The 10792-nt window shown below is 50.2% G+C and overlaps 1 protein-coding gene across 1 annotated transcript in view; it reads left to right on the top strand.

The window, feature by feature from the left end:
* The window catches only part of CDH16 (cadherin 16), a 208800-nt gene extending 204168 nt beyond the window's left edge, over positions 1-4632 (top strand). Inside the window, exons 15-16 of the mRNA XM_066583811.1 lie at positions 3817-3933; positions 4075-4632. Coding sequence (XP_066439908.1) covers positions 3817-3933; positions 4075-4172 — 215 coding nt within the window. The 3' untranslated portion in view covers positions 4173-4632. The remainder of the gene's footprint in view (positions 1-3816; positions 3934-4074) is intronic.
* Positions 4633-10792: the final 6160 nt, after the last annotated feature.

The following is a 10792-nucleotide window of genomic DNA, read 5'->3' on the forward strand; positions in this document are numbered from 1 at the left end:
GACAGGAAAAGGGCCCACAAATCGGGGAGCCAGCTTCAACGAAGGCACTTTTAACTTCAGGTTCTTGGAAGACAAGTACACCAACTGGCCCACAGACAAAGGTTCAGAGATAGTATGTGTACCTCTATTCCTCCTAAGCACCGCATCCCTGGACTGCTCCAAGTTGCCATGCACCTTCTCCCACACCTCCTGCGGGTCCTGAACCTGAGCATATGCAGATTGATTGTTAGAGGAGGAGGGGAAGGACACCGTGAACCTGGGATTAAATTCAAAATTGCAGAAGAAAGGAGACATGGCCAGACGCCGAATGTGTATGATTATTGATAGCAAATTCAGCCAACGCTAGATAATTGACCCAGAGACTCTGACAATCACTCACATACATTCTGAGGAACTGAAACAGTTCCTGGTTCCTACGTTCCGTCTGCCCATTAGATTCTGGGTGGAAGGCAGAGGAAAGCGACAACCCAATATCGATATTCTTACAAAAAGCCCTCCAAAACCGGGCAACAAATTAGACTCCCTGGTCAGAAAGAATATCCTCAGGAACCCCATGCAGGAAGAATGAACCTCCTCCAGTATGAGGAGCCGCAAGGCACAGGGAACAAATAGCCTCCCCTCCCAGAGGCCTTGGAGATGAAGGCATTGAAATAGACTTGTTTGGTGTGGTGGAGGACGAGGTTGTAAGTTTTAAGCATAAATTTCAAGTGGAGGAAGTCTGCGGGATGCCTAGTCTTTCTCCACAACCATTCACCACATCTACAGTACCGCCGGATGAAGCAAGTTTGGGCTGTGAGCCAAGGTTGCCGCGGTCTGCAGCGGAAGGCTCGGGTCATGGTGGGGGTGTCGCTTCATCCAGGGCATGTCTAAGAGTGGTGGAGTATTGAGCGTCAGCTAGATTGTGGCATGAGAGGAGAGATGGGGAACAGGGAAGACTGTAAGGTCTCGGCGACCTGTTGGGTATAGACGGTCTAGAGGTTCCTGTAGGTGCGATAGGTGGGGGGTCTGGAGAGATGCTGGGGTGCCTGATGGAGAAGGAGATGAGGTTGTGATCCGAGAATGGGAAAGGGGAGTTGGTGAAATGGGAAGCAGAGCAGAAGTGGAGGAAAATTAGGTCGAGAGTTTTTCCATCTCTGTGGGGGGGGGGGGGGGGGAATCTGAGAGTTGAGACAGGTCAAGGGAGGAGGTGAGGGTTAGAAGTTGTGGGGCAGGTGGGAAGATGGGGTCATTAGTAGGGATGTTGAAGTCGCCTAGGATGATGGTTGGGATTTCACAGGACAGGAAGTGGAGAAGCCAGGCAGCAAAGTGATCCAGGAATATGCGGATGGGACCCAAATACCGGTGGAAGACTTGTCACTATTGTTATATGCTGCCGTACACACAAGGACTCAATAAAGTGTTGAAAGATGATTGAGCCATACGTTTGTTAAATATCATGAAGTACTTGTAGCATTTGATGATGCAGAAAAAAACTGAAAATTGTTGAATGTGTACTCATGCCCCTACAGCATTCTGTATACCCTTTATGGCTATACCACTCATTGTGGAGGACATCACGTCATGGTTAAATAAAAGTCTTGGTACCACTGTGTTGTCACAAACACACCAGAGCACAACTGCTGCAGTAATTGTTGGAGCATAGCTCGGTAACACCTGGTTGGCTTTTAATTGTTCCTGAACTGGGGTTCATCATGCCATCCCATTTGCCCAGGAAAATGTTGTTATAGACTGTTATCCCTTCTGGGAGTGCAGTGAGTTACCTAATAAATGTGTACACTGTGTGGGACTGTAGTGGTCCAGCGGGTCCTACAGAACACTCATAGCAACACCTGTCCTGTCACACCTGGCTATGTGCCATCCTTGGACATAGACAGGTGCCATCCATAGGAGAGACCCTGCTTCTCCCCTAAGCCTAGAGCTTAATTCTGATGTCAGTTGATGCCCTTTTGGCTGATAGTCAGCTTCAAACTCACTGGTGCAGAGTACAAGGGTGAGAAAACAGCAACACAGGTTCCTATACAGAGTGCAAGGAGTAGAGAAAGTGCGGGAGGAAAACAGGAGATAAAAGAAGGAGGCAGTGAGCAATTAGGGGTGGTTGTAGTCAGGTATTGGAGGAGAGAGGTCATGTCAGAGAAGGAGGAGATACTCATGCAAGAGAGAAAGCAGTTATCTACACGTTCTTCCTGAAGTTGAGCGAGATCTCATTCCGCTCCCTTGGTGTTCCACAGCAGAGAAGTGGAGAACGTTTCCCAGGTCCTTCTTCGACTGAAATAGTGAGTCTAAAAATTACCCGATGAACTCAAAGCCAGGATCAGTCTAGTGACCACCTTACATACTGCTTCATCTACACTTCGTTAAATTCACTCATCCCTTCAGCTAGAGTAACTAGTGGGGAAATTGTCCTGCAAATCATTTTCAGAGAAAGGAAAGAACAGAGCGTTGAAGTCAGTTTCTATTCAAGTCTACATTGCTGTATTCTTCATCGTGTTCAATTCACTGCAAACTGCTGTATCTACTTGTACCATTACCAAGTACCACATTGGAGATTCTGTATTGTTAACTGTTACAAACTTCAGCATACTCCCAGATTACTACCACAAGTTACCAGACTCATCTCAGTTATTTCCTCGGCATTCCATCCCGAGGGTCCCAGTTGGAGTACTGGCATCACCCGTGACAAAACAGGCCTTCCTGTTAAGCATGCCACGGTACTTTCTTTGGGCCACTGCACAGCCCCCGAGCAGAGCACCCTTAGCGCCACTGTCGGGAGGGACCACAGAGCCACCCGTGACAACCCTTCTGCAAACCGCGTGGTCTCCCTCACTTTAGCACACTTGGCTCGACCGTTGCAGGACCCCAAACCTTGGCATCACAAACAGGATAGTTCCTTCTGTGCCATATATTTACAAATTCTGCCTTTATTTCAGAATGTCAGTTGTCAGAGACAATCCCGCTGGCGACCGACCAGCCCCTGCAGTAGTTTTTGTGCCAGTCGTTGTCACTGATACAGCCCCCGTAACTACCAGCACTTTTAGCTTTGTGCCGCTAACCATGCCATATTGTCTAGGAGCGCCATGGCTGCCCTAGTGTAATGGAGAGCGCCATACCCTTAGAGAGTTTAGAAGGAAGATGGGAGCCGCGTTCCGTTTAGGCCTTGTTCACACGGGCGACAAAGCCATGTGATTCTGTAGCTTTGCTACAATGCTACAAATCGCATGTATGAGAAGCCCATGCTTTCCTATGGGTTATGCGATATTTTGTAGCATGTGACAACCTGACACAAAAACCTTGCAGGTCCTGTGATATGCACGCGACTCGTGAGGTTTTGTAGCCCATATTTCCCTATGAAACCTTCCTCTCTGTTGCATCGCATCGCACAAAAACGAGGTTTTCGTGTGGTGGGATGCAACTTTGACAGTAGGAAATCCTACTGTCAAAGCCTACACTAAAAGCCCTAGCTGCAGGGAAAAATTAAAAATACACATACATCACCTTAGACGCGCTGTCAGCCCGGCCGTATCTTCTCCCCGGGTCCTGGCACTGATTTTCTGTTCTGGCTGGGGATTGAAAACTCCCTGCCTTCTGCAAGCGCTGGCTGTGATTGGCTGAAGCTTAGCCAATCAAAGCCAGCGCTTGATGAATGGCTGTGATTGAACGCGCTTGGCTCGTCCGTTGCAGGACAACATAATACGGCTTTGTGTTGCAGCCTATATTATAGTAAGACTTATTATGTGCTGCATGCCTTATATATGCAAGACTTAGATTAGTCAGGACCTCCTAATGAACGTGAACAAGATTCTCTTTTTATCTCCTCAGTTACAGTGTGTCGCTGTAATACTCATGGCGACTGCAAGATAGATGTGGACAGGATGGACGGCATGCCCACACTTTCCTCAGCCTTGGGCATCATCTTAGGTACTTTAGCAGCTATAGGTAAGTATGCCATTTGAGGCCTCATCATCATCCCATTCTGTACTTTTCAGTACTATATGTATACTGTAACCAAATGTTACAGCAGTTTTCAAACTGAGACATATTGAGATAAGACATTGCTGTTCTACTGCTCTCTTTCAGGTCTTATTCTTATCATTATCTTCTGTCACTTGGCCCATTCACCCACAATTAAGAAGACAGAGGCACCAGAAGCCTTTCCACTACGGAGCACTGCGTGAATAAGGGACTGTTGTGTGGAACACGCCGTCATAGCATTGACATCCGTTTGTATCAATCAGCACTTTGCACCTTCTATTCTTGTGCTAGTCTTTCTTCTTTTAAACTTCTGCGCCACTATCACTTGTATCCACTATATCTGCTGGAATATATCTCACAATATCTATCCTTCCTATGTCTTGTTTTCATTAGTTCTGTTAGTTCTATGTTGCAAAAGGTTCCAGATTAAAAAATACTTTTAGATTCAGATTATGTGGATTCTGAGGATGAAAAATGTATCCCAAAAAGTCTGTAGCAAACAACAGCAGCTGTCCGGAGTCCCGTCTAGCCTCTGGCATCTCCATAACGGATCACTAACAAAAGTGTAATACATTGCCTGTAATCAAGGATTGGGACCCCCTCATTCTCTTTGGAGTGACTTATGTTTTCTTCTCTGTATTTACCAATAAACATTGAAATGCGTTTTCTTTTGTTTTATATAATATGAAGATAAAGTGACTCTAAGGTCGCCTGCAGACGGCCGGGTCAGAACCTGCTGTGAGAATTCTTGCAGAGGGATCCGACCCGTGCCCCTGCAGTGAGCAGTGCGGCTCACCTTATTCCGCATCTGCTCTGCTCTGTGATGTGCCAACTGCCACCTAGATCCGTACAGACCCGCTTTTGAATGACAGCTGAGAGCTGCCTCTGATTGGTCACAGTGCTCAGCCAATCAGAGGCAGCCCATTCAGTAGGCCGGGATTTAAAATCCCCGCCTGCTGAATACTCCTCAGAGCAGTGCAGGAGAAGATGAATGCTGCTGAGCCCCGGCAGCTGCAGAGAGGTGAGTATAGATTTTTATTTTATTTTTACACATTATTGGATTGATTTTCAGGGAAGGGCTTATATTTTAAGCCCTTTCCCGAAAATCACTGCAGGGCTGGCCAGCAGCCCATTGCTTTCAGTGGAGCCAGCTGTATTGCCTCTTCCATTGAATTCAATGGGAGAACATCGCTCTTCTCTGCCACAGCTGTGACAGAGGATCGCGATTTTCAGTATATGTTCTCAATGGGGTCGGCGCTGCTGCCGCCGGTCTCATTGAGCGCAAGGTGAAACCCCTGAATGTGACAGCATCCAGGGATTTCACAAACACAGAACACCAGTTTGCTGCAGTTGCATGCGTTCTGCGAACCGGTGTCCTATAATTTTCACCGCAGGCGTTTTTCCGCATGTACAATTTGCACATGTGACCGCTGCCTTTGAAAAGCATTGGTTCTATCTAGTGCGAATATTTTAACGTGCGGAAAAACGCACGATAAAACGCCAGTGTGACTGAGCCCTAAAGGGGTTTTCTGACATTTGTAAAGAAATGGCTGGGGGCTTGGGAGACACAAAATAACAAACTGACCAATGCTCACCAGTCAGACCACCCCCCGGGTGCAGTACAGCCGCTCTGGTGCATGATATTGCTCCAGCAGTTACGTGCCGTTCATTCTAATATGTGATTGTTCAGCCAATCACGGGCTTCAGTAATCATGTGCTACCCATGGCAAGATGACTACTGAAGAGTGTAATTTGCTGAGCAGTCACATGTACAACGAATGGCATAGACGCTGCAGCAGCTTCGTGGACCAGAGCGGCTACGTTGGCCCCCGGGGCCACCTGACTGGTGTGTATTGCTTAGTTTGTTATTCTGTGCACTCCCTCGCTGTTCACCAATTATTTCCTGGTGGCAGAAAATCCTTTTACTCTGAAATCCTGAAGACATAAAAATCTTTAAGGGAGTTGTCTACAACCTGATGTAGTGAACTTACAAGTCCAAGCACACCATGGCAGTTTGCATCTTCTATAGCATGCTGGAACTCAAAACCATTGCAGAGCCAAGGTTGTTTTAGGGAAAAATGCATACATATTTGTGCTTGCAAGTTTGCGTGTTGGATGATCATGGTGGTCATTAAAGTGGTTGGTCCCTAATAGAGATGAGCGAGCACCAAAATGCTCGGGTGCTCGTTGCTCGAGTCGAACTTTCCGCGATGCTCGAGGAATCGTTTCGAGTAACGAACCCCATTGAAGTCAATGGGCGACCCGAGCATTTTTGTATATCGCTGATGCTCGCTAAGGTTTTCATTTGTGAAAATCTGGGAAATTCAAGAAAGTGATGGGAACGACACAGAAACGGATAGGGCAGGCGAGGGGCTACATGTTGGGCTGCATCTCAAGTTCCCTGGTCCCACTATTAAGCCACAATAGCGGCAAGAGTGCCCCCCCAACAATTTTTACTTCTGAAAAGCCCTCATTAGCAAGGCATACCTTAGCTAAGCACCACACTACCTCCAACAAAGCACAATCACTGCCTGCATGACACTCCGCTGCCACTTCTCCTGGGTTACATGCTGCCCAACCCCCCCCCCCCCCCGCGCGCACGATCCAGTGTCCACAGCGTACACCAAAGTGTCCCTGCGCAGCCTTCAGCTGCCCTCATGCCACACGCTGGCCTCATATTTTTATAAATAGTCACAGGCAGGTACAACTCCGCAATGGGAATTCCGTGTGCACCCACAGCATGGGTGGCTCCCTGGAACCCACCGGCAGTACATAAACAAATCCTATTGCAGTGCCCAGCACAGCTGAGGTAACGTCACATTAAATGCAGGTGGGCTTCGGCCCACACTGCATGCCCCAGTCAGACTGGGGTTCTTTATAAGTAGACACATACAGTTACAACTCCGTGTGGACCGACAGCATAGGTGGGTCCCAGGAAGCCACCGGCGGTACATAAATAATTCCCATTGCATTGCCCAGCACAGCTGAGGTAACGTCAGATGAAATGCAGGTGGGCTTCGGCCCACACTGCATGCCCCAGTCTGACCGGGGGTTTTTAATACATAGACACAGGCAGGTACAACTCCCTAATGTGAAGTCCGTGTGGACCCAAAGCATGGGTGGCTCCCTGGAACCCACCAGCGGTACATAAACAAATCCCATTGCAGTGCCCTGGACAGCAGAGCTAACGTCAGATTAAATACAGGTGGGCTTCGGCCCACACTGCATGCCCCAGTCAGACTGGGGTTCTTTATAAGTAGACACAGGCAGGTACAACTCCGTGTGGACCGACAGCATGGGTGGGTCCCAGGAAGCCACCGGCGTTACATAAATAAATCCCATTGCATTGCCCAGCACAGCTGAGGTAGCGTCAGATTAAATGCAGGTGGGCTTGGGCCCACACTGCATGCCCCAGTCTGACCAGGGTTTTTAATACATAGACACTGGCAGGTGCAAATCACTAATGTGAAGTCCCTGTGGACCCACAGCATGGGTGGCTCCCTGGAACCCATCGGTGGTACATAAATGTATCCCATTGCAGTGCCCTGCTCAGCAGAGCTAATGTCACATACAATACAGGTGGGCTTCGGCCCACAGTGCATGCCCCAGTCAGACTGGTAATATGTACCTTAACAGTAACCGCGTTGGTGGGAAATGGCCTCGCCACCATCATGTCTTTGGGAAGCCTCCGTTTCCACACCACAGTGACATAGCATTAGCAGCGGTATAGTCAGAGCCCAGAATTAGTAACATTTCAGCGGTAGCATTAGGGACAGGCCCCAGTAACATATCACTAGCAGCAGTATAGGGGGAGCACAGTCTTAGTTCCATTTCAGTAGTAGTAGCAGTCAAGACAGGCCACAGTAACATACGTTGCAGCAGTTTAGGGAGATAACAGTCTCTTGCACATTTCAGTAGTTGCAGTATAGACAAGGCCCCAGTTACATTTATGTAGCAAAAGTGTGGGCCAACCCCACACACCTTGCTGTACCATGAGTGCAGGCGAAGCCCATAAAAATTACTAGGATTACACTGTAGGCGAGGGCCCCCAAAAAAATTGGTGTACCAACAGTACTAATGTACCTCAGAAAAATTGCCCATGCCCAACCAAGAGGGCAGGTGAAACCCATTAATCGCTTTGGTTAATGTGGCTTAATTTGTAACTAGGCCTGGAGGCAGCCCAGTTAAAATACAAAATTGGTTCAGGTGCAAGTTTCAACGCTTTAATGAGAATTGAAACGTATAAACATTGTTTACAAAAGTCATATGACTGAGCCTTGTGGGCCTAAGAAAAATTGCCCGTTCGGCGTGATTACGTGAGGTTTCAGGAGGAGGAGCAGGAGGAGGAGGATGAATATAATACACAGATTGATGAAGCTAAAAGGTCCCCGTTTTTTATGGTGATAGAGAACGATGCTTCCATCCGCGGGTGCAGCCTACGTATTGTTTAGGTACCGCTGCTGTCCGCTGGTGAAGAAGAGAAGTCTGGGGAAATCCAGGCTTTGTTCATCTTGATGAGTGTAAGCCTGTCGGCACTGTCGGTTGAGAGGCGGCTACGCTTATGCGTGATGATTCCCCCAGTCGCACTAAACGTACTCCCTCACCATCCTTTTACAGTGCTCCCGCCGACTCAGCCTTGACTCGGGAGCGGTGACAGAGTCTTGCTGGGGAGCCATAAAACTGGCAAAGGCCTTGGAGAGTGTTCCCCTGCCTGCGCTGTACATGCTGCCTGATCTCCGCGCCTCCCCTGCTACCTGGCCCTCGGAACTGCGCCTTCTGCCACCAGCGCTGTCGGATGGGAATTTTACCATCAGTTTGTCCACCAGGGTCCTGTGGTATAGCATCACTCTCGAACCCCTTTCCTCTTCGGGTATGGGAGTGGAAAGGTTCTCCTTATACCGTGGGTCGAGCAGTGTGTACACCCAGTAATCCGTAGTGGCCAGAATGCGTGTAACGCGAGGGTCACGAGAAAGGCATCCTAACATGAAGTCCGCCATGTGTGCCAGGGTACCTGTACGCAACACATGGCTGTCCTCACTAAGAAGATCACTTTCAGGATCCTCCTCCTCCTCCTCAGGCCATACACGCTGAAAGGATGACAGGCAAGCAGCATGGGTACCCTCAGCAGTGGGCCAAGCTGTCTCTTCCCCCTCCTCCTCATGCTCCTCCCCCTCCTCCTCATGCTCCTCCCCCTCCTCAACGCGCAGAGATATAGACATGAGGGTGCTCTGACTATCCAGCGACATACTGTCTTCCCCCGCCTCCGTTTCCGAGCGCAAAGCGTCTGCCTTTATGCTTTGCAGGGAACTTCTCAAGAGGCATAGCAGAGGAATGGTGACGCTAATGATTGCAGCATTGCCGCTCACTATCTGGGTAGACTCCTCAAAGTTTCCAAGGACCTGGCAGATGTCTGCCAACCAGGCCCACTCTTCTGTAAAGAATTGAGGAGGCTGACTCCCACTACGCTGCCCATGTTGGAGTTGGTATTCCACTATAGCTCTACGCTGCTCATAGAGCCTGGCCAACATGTGGAACGTAGAGTTCCACCGTGTGGGCACGTCGCACAGCAGTCGGTGCACTGGCAGATTAAACCGATGTTGCAGGGTCCGCAGGGTGGCAGCGTCAGTGTTGGACTTGCGGAAATGTGCGCTGACCCGGCGCACCTTTCCGAGCAGGTCTGACAAGCGTGGGTAGCTTTTCAGAAACCGCTGAACCACCAAATTAAAGACGTGGGCCAGGCATGGCACGTGCGTGAGGCTGCCGAGCTGCAGAGCCGCCACCAGGTTACGGCCGTTGTCACACACGACCATGCCTGGTTGGAGGCTCAGCGGCGAACGCCAGCGGTCGGTCTGCTCTGTCAGACCCTGCAGCAGTTCGTGGGCCATGTGCCTCTTCTCTCCTAAGCTGAGTAGTTTCAGCACGGCCTGCTGACGCTTGCCCACCGCTGTGCTGACACGCCGCGCGGCACCGACTGCTGGCGACGTGCTGCTGCTGACACATCTTCATTGCGAGACAGAGGTTGCGTAGGAGGAGGAGGGTGGTTTAGTGGAGGAAGCATACACCGCCGCAGATACCACCACCGACCTGGGGCACGCAATTCTGGGGGTGGGTAGGATGTGAGCGGTCCCAGGCTCTGACTCTGTCCCAGCCTCCACTAAATTCACCCAATGTGCCGTCAGGGAGATATAGTGGCCCTGCCCGCCTGTGCTTGTCCACGTGTCTGTTGTTAAGTGGACCTTGGCAGTAACCGCGTTGGTGAGGGCGCGTACAATGTTGCGGGAGACGTGGTCGTGCAGGGCTGGGACGGCACATCGGGAAAAGTAGGGGAGACTGGGAACCGAGTAGCGCGGGGCTGCCGCCGCCATCATGTTTTTGAAAGCCTCCGTTTCTACAAGCCTATACGGCAGCATCTCCAGGTTGATCAATTTGGCTATGTTCACATTTAACTCTTGAGCGTGCGGATGTGTGGTGGCGTACTTGCGCTTGCCCTCAAACAGTTGTGCTAGCGATGGCTGGACGCTGCGCTGAGAGACATTGCTGGATGGGGCCGAGGACAGCGGAGGTGAGCGTGTGGGTGCAGGCCGGGAGACGGTCATGCCTGTGTCCTGAGAGGGGGTTTGGATCTCAGTGGCAGGTTGGGGCACAGGGGGAGAGGCAGTGGTGCAAACCGGAGGCGGTGAACGGCCTTCGACCCACCTTGTGGGGTGCTTGGCCATCATATGCCTGCGCATGCTGGTGGTGGTGGTGGTGGCTCCCCGGCTGATCTTGGCGCGACAAACCTTGCACACCACAGTTCGTCGGTCGTCTGCACTCTCAGTGAAAA

Source organism: Eleutherodactylus coqui, chromosome 11, assembly GCF_035609145.1.
Source record: "Eleutherodactylus coqui strain aEleCoq1 chromosome 11, aEleCoq1.hap1, whole genome shotgun sequence".
Lineage (NCBI taxonomy): Eukaryota > Metazoa > Chordata > Amphibia > Anura > Eleutherodactylidae > Eleutherodactylus > Eleutherodactylus coqui.